This window comes from Macaca nemestrina, chromosome 5, assembly GCF_043159975.1.
Source record: "Macaca nemestrina isolate mMacNem1 chromosome 5, mMacNem.hap1, whole genome shotgun sequence".
NCBI classification, from domain to species: Eukaryota; Metazoa; Chordata; class Mammalia; order Primates; family Cercopithecidae; genus Macaca; species Macaca nemestrina.
Window position 1 is genome coordinate 122,389,983 of NC_092129.1, and position 18,606 is coordinate 122,408,588.

At 39.2% G+C, this 18,606-nt stretch overlaps 2 protein-coding genes across 3 annotated transcripts; both read right to left on the reverse strand.

Annotated features, from left to right (window-relative positions):
* Positions 1–2,204: 2,204 nt before the first annotated feature.
* On the reverse strand, positions 2,205–8,785 carry LOC105479512 (protein tyrosine phosphatase 4A1). 2 transcript variants are annotated; one of them, XM_011737503.2, is made up of 5 exons: positions 8,645–8,785; positions 7,040–7,132; positions 6,528–6,658; positions 6,219–6,293; positions 2,205–5,521 (listed from the first exon to the last, which is right to left on the reverse strand). In XM_011737503.2, exons 1-5 carry the CDS (start codon positions 8,747–8,749, stop codon positions 5,404–5,406), a joined length of 522 nt encoding a protein of 173 aa, XP_011735805.2. In that variant the 5' UTR covers positions 8,750–8,785; the 3' UTR covers positions 2,205–5,403. The 2 variants fall into 2 exon arrangements, with proteins under 2 accessions (XP_011735805.2, XP_070953014.1); XM_071096913.1 differs by having other exon boundaries at positions 3,140–5,517.
* LOC139363378 (uncharacterized) lies at positions 8,746–13,991 on the reverse strand. The gene is made up of 2 exons (XM_071096914.1): positions 13,201–13,991; positions 8,746–9,197 (listed from the first exon to the last, which is right to left on the reverse strand). Exons 1-2 carry the CDS (start codon positions 13,237–13,239, stop codon positions 9,102–9,104), a joined length of 135 nt encoding a protein of 44 aa, XP_070953015.1. The 5' UTR covers positions 13,240–13,991; the 3' UTR covers positions 8,746–9,101.
* Between the last annotated feature and the right edge of the window lie 4,615 nt (positions 13,992–18,606).

Consider the following 18,606-nt stretch of genomic DNA (forward strand, 5'->3'; position numbering starts at 1 on the left):
TGACTAGGAGTTGGTATAAATGGTTAATGGTTCTTACTATTTTGAGGTATGTTCCATCGATGACAGTTTTTAACATGATGGGATATTGAATTTTATTGAAGGCCTTTACTGCATCTATTGAGATAATTGTGTGGCTTTTGTCTTTTGTTCTCTTTATGTGATGCATTATATTTATTGATTTGCATATGTTAAACCCGCCTTGCATCCCAGGGATAAAGCCAACTAGATTGTGGAGGATAAACTTTTTTTTTTTGAGGATAAACTTTTTGATGTACTGCTGGATTCAGTTTGCCAGTATTTTATTGAGGATTTTTACATCAATGTTCGTCAGGGATATTGGCCTGAAATTCTTTTTTTCTTGTTTCTCTATTAAATGCTTAATTATCCACTGTGAGTGAACAATCTGTCTTCTTCTGGGACACTGATTGATATAATGGATAAATACAACATTGTTCTCTTGGAAAGATTAAAAATTCACACCTGCATATTAAAAGCTCTAGTATTGCAGTAGATAATGTCTAAGTTAGGCCAGTGTTTGCCAAACTTATTCATGAGACTATTTCTCTAATATATCTAAGAATATCCCTTGAAAATATTTGATTATAAAATTCCTTGCCTTAAAAACCACAAAATGGGCCGGGCACGGTGGCTCACGCCTGTAATCCCAGCACTTTGGGAGGTCAAGGCGGGTGGATCACGAGGTCAGGAGATCGAGACCACCCTGGCTAACACGTTGAAACCCCATCTCTACTTTAAAAAAAAACCAAAAAAACAAAACTTGGCCGAGCACAGTGGCTCACTCCTGTAATTCTAGCACTTTGGGAGGCCAAGGCAGGCAGATCACTTGAGCTTTGGAGTTTGAGACCAGCCTGGGCAACATGGAGTAACCCCTTTTCTACTAAAAATACAAAAATTAGCCAGGTGTGGTGGTGCATGCCTGTAGTCCCAGCTACTCAGGAGGCTGAGGTAGGAGTATTGCTTGAACCCAGGTGGTTGAAGATGCAGAGAGCCAAGATTGTACCGCTGCAATCCAGCCTGGGTGACAAGTGAGACCCTCTCTCAAAAAAAAAAAAAAAAAAAAGTAAATGCAGTACTAACCTAAACACACACACACACAACCAAACTTAATGGTTTATACTCTTGATGACTATTGTCAATCATTGTAAGCATCTAATTGTTCTGTGCTGTGTATGAAATATCGATTTCCTTAAGGTCAATTGAGGTGTATAAGCTTAAAGCTGTTAGTCGTAGTATTGACTTGTTCCAAGTGGCTGTACTTTTTATATTGTTTAGTTTTTATGATTCCAAATTTGTCTCGTATCAGGCTTACAAATGTATCTTAATTGCTACCCACGTGCTTCTCAACTTTAGTGCCTGAATTTCATGACATCTATTTTGGCTGCCTGGAAACTTTAACCCCTTATGTTCAGCATTTCAGTTATGTAAAATGTTGCTGTGCATGTACTCTTTTAAACCCTGAGGTGGAGGTGATTAATTCTGTGTAGTTCTGGCCTTTCAGCACATGATAGAATTGTATTTCTGAGTTAAGGGACATGTATGATTTCTTAGTCAAGCTTTTAATCACCATGTGAGATGCTCTAAATCCCCTTTTGCCTTCTGTCACAGTTAGGTTTCTCCTAAAAATACTAAATTGGTCAAGTGTGGTGGCCCATGCCTGTAATCCCAGCTACTTGGGAGGCTGAAGCAGGAGAATCACTTGAACCCGGGAGGTGGAGGTTGCAGTGAGCTGAGATCAGGCCATTATCTCCAGCCTGGGCAACAAGAATGAAACTCCATCTCAAAACAAAAAAACTCATGCATATTTATTTACATAACTGTGTGGTGTAGTGGACAGGCTCAAACACAGGTTTGAATCCCTGACTTCTACCACTTATTAGCTAGTCCCCTAGCTGGAGGCCCAAATCCCTTACTATAAAATTGGGACAACACTGTTGGAAGGGAATCAAATTATAAGAATTACCTGAAAATAAAATCATTAATAAATAGTAGCTATCAATTTAAGTATATTAACTGGTTACTGTGGCAATATATATAATTATAAAATCACCATCAATCCTTTCATTCATACGTTAACACATATCACTGGTTTAATTCATTGAAGGCAAATACAACTTTTCCCTTACTCTCCTTCCAAGATTCCACTTAGGCTGGTTACCCCAAATGTAATGGAGAAACATTAAGTGTCACTTTTAAACCAGTCTTTAATTTTCAATTCAGGTGTGAGGCACATATATACACACAAACATTAATTTAAGGAAGCAAGAATGTAGAATATAAACATGTACGGCAGACATTACTTCATGTATTTTAAAACTTACTTTGAATTAACTTCATTGTTTACATGTAAAAGAAAAATATTCACTTATACTTCCACTTCCCTTTAAAGTATTCTCAAATTATATTTCTTGAAACTCCAATAGAAAGCATTCTGTCTTAATCATGGCAAGGGGTGGGGTACTTATTGGTGACCAAAATCTAGTGACACCATCTTTCATGTTCTTTGCCATACTCTTAAATGCCTGGCAAACAGTAAATATTTACCAGATGAATATGACATTTAAAAAATAGATTTCAAGAGATTGAGATTCTCTAGCCAAGTTGAGGGACTACATCATTTTGAAGCACTCTAGAAAGGGGATGTGATTAAATGTGACTGCATGCCTGGGCTGGCTGCTTCTAGGTATAGAGCTGTGTTAAGGCGTGGGAATAGGAGAGCAACGCCCTAGGGAAAAGAGGGCACTAGGGGAAACAATGGTTGCAGTGCACTGCAGAATAACCAATGGCACCTACTTCCAGAGTTTTCCTTCAACTAAAAAGAGATGGCATTTTCTTATGATTCAGTAACTGCAATACTTACATCAGCAACATTATGGTTTTTATAGATAAGCCTAGGCAACTAGTCTCTATTTACACCATCCCATCCAAACCCAACTAACCAAATTTTAGAACACCATCAGATAGTTTCTTGCATTCAAGACTTCAACTCATAACTCTTTGAACTCGTATTAGATATCAGGAATCTAAGATGTATTATAGGCATTCCTATAATTAGCCATATTTACAAGATACAAAATATTTGGATAAAAAGCAAATTTCATCACATCGTATAATGTACAGATAAGGTTTATAAAGTAAATTAATTTATTTTTAGCACCATATATACAATCCAAACACTGCAAATTAATTTCTTTTCAAACTCAAAAGATATTTTTCATTAATCATGATGGCACATCCTCTCTCTCAATAAACGCAAATGCTGTTTTATGGGCTGTGTGGTAATAGTTTAACATTTAGTAATTGATGATATAAAATTATTTTCTCATCAAGACTAGGCTGTATTTCCTTTAAAAAAAAAAAAAAAGCTCAGGTTAAACAGCCAAAAATTTGTGATTATCATCACAAATAATCCAAGATTTAAATAACCAAGGGCCTCCAGAGGCCCCTGTTCTTCCTTTTGCCTGTCTAAAATTCAATGGAATATATTAAGTGTTAAACTGGTATGAAGAGGTGGAACTAAATTCTTTGAAACACAAGGTAGAATATCACTTTTTACTTAAACTTGGAGTCCTTTACATTTATAACTGCTATTCAAAAAAAATTAGACAAAGACATCTAGATTTAGATTAACATGAACTATCAAAGGGATTATTTTGGATCATTAAAGGAAACTTAACAGTAAGCCTTCATGTACCAAACACTAACATTTAAATTAATTTCAAAATCTATAAAGGTATGTAATTATTAATTTGCAAAGGAGAAAACTGAGGCTCAGAAGTTGCACAAAACCATGGAACTAGTAGAACTGAGCTTTAGAAACCAAGGCTGTCCTCCTCTACTATACATTATTTCTCCTCAGTACACAATAATAAATTGGTTCAAAATTATCTAGACCTTTAAAAAGTATATAATGGAAAGTGCTTTTAGTATTAAAACAGTTTTCATGAATGACCCTAACAAATTTTGTCTAAAAGCTTACTAAAATGCTGACATCATTTATAATCCTTCATTTATTTGTAAAAAGATGAGGACACACATTAAGTGAAGTGCAATTCATTTGTTTTCTACAAAATAAGTTAATTTTAAGCAAAACAATCTCAATGATGATAAATGCATGTCATTATTTATTTAGATGTTTCAGCTCTCGCACTAAGTTTTTACAAGCTGGTGAACACTGACAAAATTATTTCTCCCACAGAACTATAACCACACATCCCCAGACAGTATAAATATATGGTTGAACTAACATTAATACACATCACCATTTTATCAATTACATAATAAAACAAATTATCAAGTATCCAAATATTAAGTTACACAGCTCAAAAGGCATATAAAATATTAGATGTCTGCTCAATTCATTAGCAGAAACCCATTTCTTTTTTTGCAAGAGAGGTTGGGAAGGAAAAAAAAAATCACACTTTCAAACAAAAATAAGTTGGTAAACACGCTTCTGATAAGTATGGAAAAAAAATTACAAGAATTTCAGGAAGTTTATGATTACAATAACAAAGCATCTCTACCTTTTAAAAAAATATTTTACTAAATTAAAGAGCATATTCTACATGTTCTGCACAAGACAAAGGCAACATTTTGCTAAAAATAATTAATAGCCCCCTCCCATTCTTTTCTCAGGCCCTCCCTGTTAAGTTGCACCTCAGAGTGCAAACATTAAATTAATGTAAGGCTTTTTTGTCTGAAGACATTAAAGACATGTGCTTCTGTACAATGTAGATTTTCAAAATGGAGGTTTTTTAATAACAGCACAAAGTGAGATTTATAGAAACATATTAAATAATCACTGTAAGACTTGGTAAAAAAAAAAAAATCAATGGTTAAGCAAACCTGATGTATACCGGTATGAATGTGGGAGATGTAAACATAAAGTGAGCAGGCAAATAACCATGTAGGCCCTACTTTCAATGTTTGAAATGAGTGAAGGAATAAACCACATAAGGTCTAGAGTGTTCATAGTTCCTGGGATTTTAGTTCTGTATGGTACTAAAAATATACAAGTATTGTGCTGGGTATTTTGGCACCTAATCTTCCTAAATTTCTTATGTATTGATAAGATTCTGGCATGGGAATAGATTTAAACAAGTCATAACTCAATACTCCATGATTTTGGGAAAGGTCAATTGATACAAATGACAAGCACATTTTATACGCTGACAGCAAGAATCTTTTGCCAAGTATCCAAATAGGTTGACTGTAACCCAAATACAGAGGTTGCCAAATCTGTCTAGCTTGTGGCCTGGTAAAACTGCCTTTCAATACTCCTATGGAAGCTTCATTAGACTTACTAAGCCAACATGTTGGCTAATATGTATAACAAATTAGACCCTATCTCAAGTTCCACTTCCAATAGCATTAGGCACCCCAATTTTATTGAATGCAACAGTTGTTTCTATGACCGTTGGAATCTTTGAAACGCAGCCGCATTTTAGGACGATACTTCTCCAAATACAAAAGTTGCTTGCTGTTAAAAGCTCCACGCCGCTTTCTGGGAGGGAGAAAAAAAAAAAAATGAAAGAAGGCAAAAGCCCCCTACAGTAATATTTAGTGTCTTATGGACAACCATCACCTTTCTTGTGGCAATTTATCTTTTGATTAATTAGGCTGTGACCTGATGCAGAAATGAATATGAACAGGCACATCAGTGCAAATGGAAAATATCATAAAAAGTTAATTTTCCATATATCTTCTTTTGAGTATTAGTTATAATAGTCAACTCACAAATCCATTTATATGTAAGTCCAAGAAAAGACAAAACTAATTTATAGTGAAGTCAGAAGTTGCCTCTGGTAGCAGTGAAGATGACTACAAAAGCCACAAAAGCATATTCTAGAGCACTCAAAATATTCTGTGTTGTATTGGATGGTTAATTTGACTGTTATTGTCAACTGGTCTCCTTTAGAGACCTGTGCATTTTATTGTCTCTTTAATTATATCTTAATTATACCTCAATAAAAATACAAAATAACAACCAACATATTCAATCAAGTATTTAAAGCAAAACAATAATTCAAAAACTCTTGTTGGATTAGAATCTTAATAATATGAGCATCTGCATGAAATGCAAAAAAGAATGTAGTATCTTGATTTCCTGGTTTTAATACTATCTCAAAAAAAATCATGATTTGATGGGCTATTACTCACTGACATTCAATAAGGAAATGAAAAGAGAATCCATTACTTACTGTCTTATGAATTGTACTGCATCTTCGTATTTCATTCCACCTTCAATCAATGCTAGGGCAACAAGTACTGGAGCTCTGGTAAGGCGAGAATTTTGATAAATACTTTTTTCAAATTCAAATCTTCATAAATTTATTTCTCCAAACACTCCCCAACTCAGAAGTATCATTATCTACCACCCTTCCTGTTCAAGTAATACCTATGACAAACGTTGACTTTATATTTAAAAAATTATAAGGATGTTTCAAGTTTCTGTATTTTCATTATCAACCCAGACTTTTACCTAGAATCAAATTGATAAATTCATTTACCTCCCAAGGCCTGCAACGCAATGAACAGCAATACAACAACCAGGTTCTTCACGAAACTTAATTTTTACAAGACTTAACCAGTCATCGACAATCTGGTTGGATGGTGGTGCGCCATCATCAAAAGGCCAATCCTAAGTCAAAAGAATATTTAAATATTAAAAATTAAATATCTAAAATAGATCATTAATATAAACACTGTAGTAATAATCCTAAATTTCTAACATGCAAATGTTTTCAAAAGCATTCTCATTGTTATGTTTAATCACATCTTACTAAACCTTGTTGTCTACCAAATGTGACTAAATGCTCAATCTTTACAAAAATGTTTCACAACTTCAAATCCTTGCTTAGCTTTTCACCTTTATTTAGAAATTACGATTCTGCACAACAATATAATTTTTTAAATAGCTTTCTGAGGTCTATTTATGACTTAAATAGATATCTGAATTTACTATTTAAATAAACTTTTGTAGCACAGCACCATAAAAACATAGGAACTGTTAAATACTTACAAGAACATGGATACCTTCTTTCTCCACAAGAGTAGTGTCGTAAGTTGCTTCACACACTCTTACTATTGTGGTAACTCCATACTTCTTAAGTTCCTGGATAAAACATACATTAAACTAATCTTAATGGCTAACCACATCACCATTACTCAACATTTTATATTCTGATCATCTCTGATCAGTAAGTATGCTGGTTAACAGAAAATCATTTAAATAATGAGATAATCTATGTTTAACACAAAAGCAAATTTTGTTTTAAAAGACAATGCTAGAATGTAAAAAGAAAAGTTCTAAATACCATACATATTTTTAATAAACTGGAGTTTTCTTTTTTTTTTTTAAATGGTGTGCCCCCTTCATACATTGAAGTTGTTTATAGTTATGGTAATACCAGATTGGGATGAAACATTAACTAAAAGGGGCTAGCAGCAATGCAGACAAAGGTAAATATAACTAAAGGCATTATTTATAACTAATTGAGTAATCTGACTTGACTCAATTATACTCACTCCTTAAACTTTACTCATTTGAAATACATAGAATGAAGTCTTAAATACAGTAAAAAAGCCCACATACCATTTAAAACTACAGGCTTCAAAATGCATTATTACTAATTATAACTCTCCTGACATTACACACACACACACATATATATATAGTAACAAAAATTATATATATATACATAAATAAAATATATGGTAATAAAAATTAAAGTACCATTAAAGTATTTCCCAGCCAGGCGTGGGGGCTCACACCTATAATCCCAGCACTTTGAGAGGATGAGGTGGGTGGATCACCTGAGGTCAGGAGTTTGAGACCAGCCTGGCCAACATGGTGAAACTCCGTCTAAAAATACAAAACTTAGCTGGGCAAAGTGGCGCACGCCTGTAGTCCCCCCACCCCCCCACCAGCTACTCAGGAGGCTGAGGCAGGAGAATTGCTTAAACCCGGGAGGCAGAGGTTGCAGTGAGCCAAGATCACGCCACTGCACTGCAGCCTGAGTGAGAGAACGAAACTCCGTCTCAAAAAAAAAAAAAAAAAGTATTTCCATATGTTCTGAGAGGCCTATTTGCTGTTTCTTAACAACTGTAGGTATTTATAAAGTAAAACGTGTGCGCATCCTGATATATTATTCAGCATTCAATTCCTTTCTCCTAGTAAAGAGGCAGGTAGAGTTTTGGCTACATAGCTACCATTAGGAAGGAACAGAATTTGTAGTTGAGGGATTCTAAGCATCAAATGGGGTCCAAGACCAACCAACTTTGGTTTATGGCATTAGTCATTAAGTTAAGCAGATATATAAAAAATCCATAAATGGCAACTTTTCCCATGCAAATTTCTTGCAAGATAAGTAAGAGTTATACTGTTTTACTGTCCACATATCAATTTAAGCAAACTCAGGTGCAAGAATTATTAACTCAAGCACATGCCCTTCTCAAAATGTATAAATATACCTCTAACCTATAGAAGACACTGACATTTATTTCTGGGAACTGGAATTGTAGGTATACCATCTCATATTTTCCAAAGTACTATTTATTTTGTTAGCTATAAGCTCCACTATTATATTGCAATCAATTTAAGCTACTAAAACATATCAAATCTTACCTCTATAAATTTGTTTAAGGTCGCATTGGTTGGATTGTGTGTAATAAGAAATCTCATGTTCTTGTATGTGACTTCCACAGGAGCTGGGCGGTTCATTCGAGCCATGTTAATTTAGTTAAAAAACACTCAATAGGGTTATGAAATAATTAAAAAAAAAAATCGAATACAGAAATGATGCAAAGAAACTGAAGTCTACTTCAATATACTCCACTTGAAATTCTCAGTGCTTGAGTATGAAGTTGTAAGTAATGATAAATGAAATGAACCTCCTAACAAGAAGCAGCAATTCTTCAATCCAGTAATACTGAGGCCAACAGAAAAGAAGTGCACTGAGGTTTACCCCATCCAGGTCAGAACTCTTGTAAAATGCTCTGTGGATTTCAATTCAACACTTCTGTGTCCAGGATAACCACTCTTATGGGGGCTTCTTGGTGGAGTAGTAATCAGTTTCTACAGTTCACTTGTCTGCATAGAGGTCGTGCTGTGCCTGGCAGTAATCTCCACTGCCCTTCAGAAACTCCATAAATGTGTGACCAAGAACACCACAGAATTGCTGTTTAAAACAAAAAGACAGAAAGAAAGACAGAATAAGTTATTTTGCAATTCAAAAGAAATATATTAGGGTTTTACACTATTTAAGTACACAACTATCTAAAGCAGGGCCTGAGCCACTTCATCAACTTTTACCCGAATAGCAAAATTCAAGGGGTGAGTACAGATTAAATCAATCAGCATAAAACAAGCAGTCAGATAGATTAAACTGAAATCCATGATCTATTACTAAGATTCCTCAGAAAAGAAAAAAAAAGCCCATTGTTACATTTTTGTGAAATTCATATACATACTCTCATATATACATATTCATATATATTCTATCTATATAGTTATATTCTTTCTCTATATCTATATATAACATATAATTATGATTCTATTAATTATTCCTTTTGATAGTTGTTTTCTTTACTTTGTAATTACATACATAACTTTGTTTTTTCCAACTAACGAAAACATTTTTACACATTAATACAAACTCCAGATAACTCTGAAGTTATTAGTCTTGCATAATTTACTTAACTCATAAACTGAAACATCTTAAGTTCCTTTCCAACTTTATGTTTTTATATCCTTTTCTTAGACTGATTTAAGTGTGTCTATATTTAGAATCTCATTTTATCCTTAACAATCTGTTATCATTCCCATTAAACTGAAGACGAGGAAAATGAGTCTCTGAAAATCAACTTGTTATATGAAATATAAGAATGTATGCTTATGAATTTAAAAAGGAACTCTCATTTATAACTATAAAGCAAATATTCATAATTTTAATAGTGTTCTTTTTTTTTTTTTTTTTTTTCAGACGGAGTCTCACTCTGTCGCCCAAGCTGGAGTGCAGTGGCCGGATCTCAGCTCACTGCAAGCTCCGCCTCCCGGGTTCACGCCATTCTCCTGCCTCAGCCTCCCGAGTAGCTGGGACTACAGGCACCCGCCACCTCACCCGGCTAGTTTTTTGCATTTTTTAGTAGAGACGGGGTTTCACTGTGTGAGCCAGGATGGTCTCGATCTCCTGACCTCGTGATCCGCCTGTCTCGGCCTCCCAAAGTGCTGGGATTACAGGCTTGAGCCACCGCGCCCGGCCAATAGTGTTCTTTTGTATTTTAAAACCAAAATGTCACACATACAACTCAAAACTGAAATCCAACTCAGAGAAGGGGGACAAAGGGATGTTGAAGGTGGAAGTGGTAGGTCTCAAAGTAAAGTAACTATTGTAACCAATAAATATAAACAAATATGAATGTATTTATATTTTCTCTAAGATCCCCCTTAAGAACTAAATCATTTTATGCCAATATCAAACATTAAACCAATAGTCACAGGATACTTTTAAAATATGTACATGGAAGACACTGATGTTAATAATTAGTCTTCTTCCAAATAGTTTATAAAGTACCCGTGTACTTGGGAGTAAAGGGGGCTCTAAGGAAAGCATTAATAACAGGTTAACAAGAGCAGTAATTCATAGCCACTTCCTAAAGCATTTCATGTATACTCTCATCACCAAAAAAGTTTTAACAAAAGGTTCCATTAGTTTCTACGCTTAAATGTAAGCATTTGAAATCTTAAAATTCAAACGATCTGCTCCCATTTCCATTTTACACCTTTAAATAGTCCCATGCTATAGTTTCTAGAACTTTGCTAAATTTTAAGAATAATTCTTATGATGATTACTGCAGAAAACATCAAGTCAAAAACCCAGTCTACTTTTCTGGTAAAACACAGAAATAGCATTAACGGTCATTCATCAAAAGGTCCCATAAGAAAGGTAACTTTCATTATCACAAGTTTATTCAAACAAGCCCTCAGACGTTACTCCCCCTACTTGGTCAGCTGGGTTAAAAAATTAAGTGTTTAAATTACAAAGACATCACAGTTACAGTGAATAGAGACTAGCAATCTGAAAGTAATTTCATTATACTTTCACCCCAAGTTCTAAATACTATCTCTGTAGAATAAAGTGTATTCTGACACTTTCCCAATGACATACAATGATCTTTAAACGCTTTATAATGACTTAACACAGTATTCTAATTTCCAGGTATTACTTCTCAATTAAAAGCTGATTTGAGACAGTATTTCACACCACTATTTCCCTATTTAACAGCTAAACTCCTGTTGGCTACAACCTAGTCGGGCCATATCCCTTCATGTAAGTAAGCACTTTGATCAGGAAGCAGAGAAAGCACTATATTAAGAATTCCTTTCCTGAACTGGTTATTTTTACTGAGTGGAGCCACCTAGTGGCTGGGGGGACTCATCTGTTAAAGCAGTGGTGACGACCCATAGCTTTCTGTTCCGCCCGAGACACTCCTCCATTCCTAATATCCTACCCACAGGAAAAACTATCCATGATGGGGATTTTTTCCCTCCCACATATCAGTTGCATTATAATCACAATCGTATACAAGAGGGGAGAGGAGGAAAGAGCAATCTCTGTGCAGAAGCTTAAGTCACTATTATACTGCAGAGTCAAGCCAATTAATGTGTATAACTCTTTTGCCAAATAATTCCTTGAATAGTCTGTTCCACATCTACTTAGGTCTTAGGGCACCTAGGAAAGCATGCGTAAAATGCTGCTCACTCTTGGGAATGATCTAGTTTTCAACTGACTAACAGGAAGCACCGCCTCAGGATCTGGATGTCGAGCAGGTCAACGGTTCCAATCGTAGTGCAAATCACTTAATACTCGTGGACTGGTAGGGGGCTCCGCGGCCAGAAGATAAAAAACCCTCAGAATTCTGGCTGTGGTTGGCTACTGCTGCCACAAACCAACAGGAGGCAACAACATATTACACCACAGAGTTCAGGAACAGTTCTAAACAGTCCCCGATTAAAAGGCGCCATCCAGGGCCCTTCCAAAATTGGCAGGGGAAACGTATGCTGGTGCCCGGACGGGAAGTCCTTCGCGTCTGTGTAACTAACAGTAGCCCTGTCAGTTTCCAAGACGCTCCGACCCAGGCCATTTCTCCACGACTGGCCCAGAGAAAGGACAAGACTAGACTTGTTCCCATTATCACGAGCCCGAGGTGGGGCGATAAATCCGGAACAGCTCGAATTACCAGGTGGAGCATGGGAGGAGGGCGGGGCGGAGGGCCGAAGTTCTCACCTAGTAGAACCCCTCTCTGGCCCGGGCAGGGGTGCAACTCGCGGAATGCCCCCGAGGGCCGCCGCCCCGCGCACGCGGCTGTGTGCGCCCGAGCACGCCCGCTGCGCCCCCTCTCTGCGCCGCAATCACGGGTTCGCGCCGCGCCTTCAGTCAGGCGCGGGCGCCGAGGCCATTTTGTCTGAGGCTCGGGTCCCGGCCGTCGAGCACAGGAGTGCAGCTGCACCCAGTGGCTGTCCCGCGCCCACCCCGGAGCTCCGAGAAGCTCTGGGACCAGATCGTTACCACCCGTGCCAGGCTGTTCCGCCTACCCCACGCCCGCCCGGATCTGGAGGCGAACCCGCCACCGCCGCGCCCTCCCCGTATCCGGCTCCGCAGTGACACGCGCAACCCTCGCCCCACCCCGGGCCACGTCTCCCGCTCCCAGTACAGCCACTCTCCTCCGGCCGAACAAAGAGGCCCCGGGACGCCGCGGAGCCTGCCATGCCCGGACGGGTCGCACCAGACCAAAGGGCCAAGGGCGGAGGCGGCGGTCACAAAGCGGCTTTTGTGCCACCCACCCGACCCGCTGCGGAAGCCGAAATTACCCCCGGCCGCCGCGCAAGCCGGACCGCGCCGCCCCCGTCGCCCCGGGCTCGGGAGGGACTCAAAAGCCTGTGCCTCCGGCGGTCAACCGCCACCCTGCAGCCCCGAGGGGCCCGGCGTCTGCCTCCGCACAGCCGGCCGCAATCGGCCGGCCACAGGGCCGTAACCAGCCCGCTCCCACCCGGGACCCACCGGAACTGCAACCCGGGGCAACCTGGAGGAGACGCCGGGCTCCGAACAAAGGCGACAGCAGGGATAGGGGGGCCAGTCGTGGATTCCCAACCCGAGAGGCGACGATGCGACGGCTACTCACAGGAATATGTTTACTCATTGAAGATTGTGGCCTAATCATACAGCCGGTCCCGAGGCGGCGGCGACACAGGCGGTGGTGGCGGCTGCAGGGCAGGAGGCGGCGGTGGTCGTGGCGGAGCGGCGGTGGCGGCGATGCAGGCGGCGGCGGGGGCACCAGACTCTACCATGCAGTGAGCGGCTCGGAGCAGAGCGCGTAGCCGAGCCGGCCCGCAGCCGAAGGAGCCAATACACGCGCCGAGGCGCCCTTGCGTCACAAGCCCTCCCCTTTATAACCGGTGCGACGTGCAACCCTCCAGCCACCAATCGCGGCCTGGAACCACGGGCCGGGAGACCACAGGCGGGGGCGGAGACCCGCCCCCCGCGGACGTCACTCCGCGGCGGCCGCCGCCGGTGTGAACCGGTTGATGAATGGCTAAGCGCCGAACCGGAGCATCCCCCGGGCGGGGGAGGGAAGGGGCTGCCGGGAGGACTCCGGGATGCAGGAAGCCTGAGGTTAAGAATGGGTGGGAGCGAGAGAGATTCCGATCTATCGACTGGAAGGACTCCTGCTGCAAACCACGTTTCTCATAATTAAAACCATCCAGGAGTGCACACATGTCACATGAGGAGACTCGAAGTTTGCCTGAATGGTAAAATGCAATCCCTCTAGGGCTGGAACCGCGTCTCAGTGTCGACCCTATTTTCTACTGCCTTAACCACGGTCATCTTTGCCAGTGGTTTACCTTGGCACCTGGGCCCCGAGTACATTCGTCATCAAATAATATTTATGTCGCACGACCGCTGTACCCGGTGACTCAACACCTTGCATGCCACGGCCTTAGGCTTGGTCAAGATGAAGCGTCCCTGGGGGCGCTTTCAAGCGGGGAGAAACTTACCTTCGCAAAACTTAATGCTATAGAAGATGGGGAGAGTATCTTTTGATGTAGATGAAGCCCTGTGCTCCCTATATTCTTTTTCTGATCACGCCTCTATACTACGTACGCGTGCAACTGCAGTTGGCTCAACTGTGGCATTTCGAAATCACATGCATCCTTTGTACTGCTGCTCACTTGATATGTTGTCTCAGATAATGAAAGGTTAGGAAGTGCTTAAAGAAAGTGTTTTGAGAAATTAAGAATCTTCGGCTTTGTCAAACACTGATGTAATTCTTTGCGTCAAAGCTAAAGCTCTTCTTTATGTTCGTTTTTTTATGTTCGTTTTCAGTCCTCTTTTACTGACTTCATTATTTAAGCCCCTAAGAAGTAAAGTCTTATCGCAGTTCTGTGCCATACAAGGGCAACTCTGTTACTTATAATCTGAAAACCCTTTCTCCTCAGCTCTGGGGAAGGAGTAAACAGGATCTTTACCTGCTTTTGAAGAACTCAGTTTTCCACTAACACTGAAGCCTTTGTTTGTTATTTTCACTGAGTATGAGATTGGAGAGGTCTTTAGGGATCAATTTTTGTCCTCTCTCAGTGCGCTGCAGCATCCTAGGATTTATTTAGAGACTCTGGTTGTATAGTTACTCAACTTTCTTAACACTGTAAGTAAAATAAAAACTTTCAAAAAACAAAAACAAAATCCTGGGCCAGACTTTCAAAGGAACAAAAACTAATCGTCATTTTGAAGAAAATGACTCACCTAGGACACATTTTAATCCATTAAAATCAAGGGAAACTAGCACACTTGAGAAATATGTCCCTTTACAAATATATGATTTAAAAAAGTAAAGACTCTAAAATCTTAAATTCTAAAAAAATATAGAAAGCTTAAAAAAAATCTTGGGTGGTAGGGGCAAAGCTAAGCAGGCTGGGGAATTCAAAGTCAAAAAGGGACAGATTTCATCATATATAAGAACTTAAAACTTTTATATGGCAAAAGACTTTTGAGAAATGTTAATTTCACACTGGGAGAAAATATTGGTGATACTTCATGGGTAGGGTTAATATAAAAAGCTTGGCCAATGTATATAATAGTGTAGTTAAAAAGCACATATTCAATCAGCCACTCTTACTCCAAAAGTTGGCAAACACACATAATTGGAATAATGAAACTTTTTCATGTAATGGTGTTTCAAAAAATACGTTTGGTGGGACAAGATATAAACTCAGCAAATGATTAACAGAGCCAAATCTGTGTTAGCCAATTTTCTTGTAGAACTTGTGATACAAGTTGTGAGCCTTGTGATCCACAGATCCTGTAATTACCACAAGCAGTGCTGACATGAAGTATCCAGTCAGCTATGCTCATCAAGTTCTAAAAGCTCTCAAATTCTCAAGTGGCATGGGGGTCTTAGCCTCTCAGACCAGGTACCATCTTATTCTACGATGGAAGTAATATATTTAAAGGATGAAAAAATAAGGCTTTTGCTGTTGAGAGAAATGACGCACTTTATTTTATTTTATGTATTTATTTGAGATGGAGTCTTGCTCTGTTGCCCAGGTTGGAGTGCAGTGTCACGATCTTGGCTCACTGCAACCTCAGCCTCCTGGGTTCCAGCGATTCTCCTGCCTCAGCCTCCCAAGTAGCTGGGATTACAGCCACCTGCCACCACACCTGGCTAATTTGTTTGTACTTTTAGAAAACCCCATGTTGACTAGGTTGGTTTTGAACTCCTGACCTCAAGAGATCTGCCTGCCTCAGCCTCCCAAAGGAAAGGACACATTTTAAACAAGACGTAAGTGTGGTCTTACTGACCAGTCCATTAAATGTTCCTGCTTCTTTGTCAGCTGCCATTGCGGTTCACTGCTATGCTGAGGGTGTCTGCTGTATTGAGTTTAATACTGTTAAGCTGCAGATTCTTAGAGAACAGTAGAACATCCCAACATTGGTCAGGAGACTCCTGTGATTTGAGGACTCACTAACCCTTACAGACTTGCACTCAGAGCATTAGCACCTGTACTTTTTTTAAGTGGGTCTCTAACAAACTTGAAAATAGTGCTTTCAGACATCAAAAAGTGAGAAAACACCTCTAAAAGTCAGTGCTTACTCTGAGCTCCAGGAGAAGCTCTAATATAGAGGATTTTCCCTCCTGCTAAACAAGATTCTCGGCTGGAAGTTACTTCTCTCAGCAAAACATGTGTCCTTGACCTCATCACGATAGGCAGGACTTTCTACTGACGATTCAAAACATAAGAGCCAACAGTTGGGAAATAAGACTAGAAGAATATTATAAGGAGGTTGAGCGTAGTGGCATACAGACTCATGCCTGCAATCCCAGTACTTTGGGAGAACAAGGTGGGTGGATCACTTGAGGTTAGGAGTTCAAGACCAACCTAGTCAATATGGTGAAATCCCATCTCTACTAAAAATACAAAAAATTAGCTGGGCATGGTGGCAGGTACCTCTAATCCCAGTTACTTGGGAGGCTGAGGAAGGAGACTCACTGGAGGGCCGGGAGGCAGAGACTGCATTGAGCTGAGATCGTGGCACTGCACTCCAGCCTGGGAGACAGAGTGAGACTTCATTTCAAAAAGAGAATATTATAAGGAATGTTTTTATGGAAGATGAAAGACTGCAGAAGGCAAGAGTGCAGAGGAAGACTGGCAAATCTTGATGAAGAAGAACAGAGAAATCTTTGCCAGAACAGCAGATCTAGTAAACATTGATTCCATTTATACCAAGTTTACAAAAGGAGTGAAGGATTCCTTGATTTTCAGTCTTCTCAGATTGGTTGGGGCTACAAAGAAGTCTGATAAAAACATTTAATATAGCAAGAGTAATATCATTGCAATGATAGATTAAATGGGACAATACCAACCTAGAAAAAGACACTAGATTGCAAGATATAATGACAGTCTAGCAAATATACTTAGTAGAGGCAAATACCCCAATGGGCCATAATCTAGTAAGTGTCTGGATACTGGTGCGGAGGGTAAGTTCCCATACCCATATTTAACAAGAGTCCTAAAAATTCAAGTATGCCATGGCTACTGTCAGCATTGTTAAAGTTTATTTCCCTCTTGCTGTTTTAGAGCAGTCTATTTTATATCCAATTAATTTTCTTATATGATTATTAAAATAAATATGTAGTATACAGGCATGCCTTCATTTATTGTGCTTTGCAAATACTGTTTTTTTTTTTAACAAAATGATGGTTTGTGACAGCTTTTTGTCAAGTCCATCAGAGCCATTTTTCCAATAACATGTACTCATTTCATGTCTCTGTGTTACATCTTGGTAATTCTCCCAATATTTCAAACTTTTAAATTATTATTACATCTGTTATGCCAACTTGTGAACAGTGATCTTTGATGTTACTATTGGAATTGTTTTGGGCCACCACAAACTGTACCCATTTAAGATGGCAAACTTATTTGATAAATGTATATATTCTGACTGCTCCGCTGATCAGCCAGTCCCTCAGCGAGACATGGCAATACTGAAATTAGGCCAATTAATAACCCTACAAAGGCCTCTAAGTGTTCAAGTGAAAGGAAGAGTCCTTCATCTCTCACTTTAAATCAAAACTAAAAATGATTAAGCTGAGTAAGGCAAGTTGAAAGCAGAGATAGGCTGAAAACTAGGCCTCATACCCAAAACAGTCAAGTTGTGAATGCCAAGGAAAAGCTCTTGAAGGAAATTAAAAGTGCTACTCCAGTGAACACAGGAATGATAAGAAAGTGAAACAGTCTCATTGTTGATAAGGAGAAAGTTTTAGAGTTCAGCATTCTCTTAAGTCAAAGCCTAATCCAGAGCAAGGCCTTAACTCTCCTCATTTTTATGAAGGCTGAGAGAGGTTAGGAAGTTGTAGAAGAAAAGTTTGAAGATAGCAGAGGTGGGTTCATGAGGTTTAAAAGTAGAAGCCCTCTCCCTAACATAAAAATGAAAGGTGAAGCAGTAAGTGCTGATGGAGAAGCTGCAGCAAGTTATTGAGAAGATTTAGCCAAGAACATTGATGAAGGTGGCTACACTAATTAACAGATCTTCAATGTAGACAAAACAGTCTTACATTGGAAGAAGATGCTATCCAGGACTTTCATAGCTATAGAAGTCAATGCTTGGCTTCAAAGCTTTGGAGGACAGGCAATTCTCTTGTTAGGGGCTGATGTGGCTGGTAACTTTAAGTTGAAGCAGATGCTCATTTACCATTCTGAAAATCCTAGGACCCTTAAAAATTATGCTAAATCTACTCTGCTGTGCTCTATAAATGGAACAACAAAATCTGGTTGACAGCACATCTGTTTAGCGTGGCTCACTAAATATTTTAAGTCCACTGTTGAGACCTACTGATAAAACATGATTTATTTAAAAATACTATTGCTTGTTGACAACGCACATGGTCATTGAAGGGCTCTGATTGAGATGTATGAGGAGATTAATGTTGTTTTCATGCCTGCTAACACGGCATCCATTTTGCAACCCATAGATCAAGGATTAATTTTGACTTTCAGGTTTTAATATTTAAGTACATTTCATAAGGTTATAA

What these genes read in the sequence shown, in the direction of transcription:
- LOC105479512 (XM_071096913.1), bottom strand. Translation starts at nt 8,749, where the DNA reads ATGGCTCGAATGAACCGCCCAGCTCCTGTGGAAGTCACATACAAGAAC. An exon ending in CCTTAAACAAATTTATAGAG is followed by an intron (nt 7,133 to 8,644) that starts GTAAGATTTGAT and finishes TGTTTTATCCAG; the next exon opens with GAACTTAAGAAGTATGGAGT. An exon ending in GCAGTACAATTCATAAGACA is followed by an intron (nt 5,518 to 6,218) that starts GTAAGTAATGGA and finishes CCTCCCAGAAAG; the next exon opens with CGGCGTGGAGCTTTTAACAG.
- LOC139363378 (XM_071096914.1), bottom strand. Translation starts at nt 13,239, where the DNA reads ATGATTAGGCCACAATCTTCAATGAGTAAACATATTCCT. An exon ending in CAATGAGTAAACATATTCCT is followed by an intron (nt 9,198 to 13,200) that starts GTGAGTAGCCGT and finishes TGTTTTAAACAG; the next exon opens with CAATTCTGTGGTGTTCTTGG.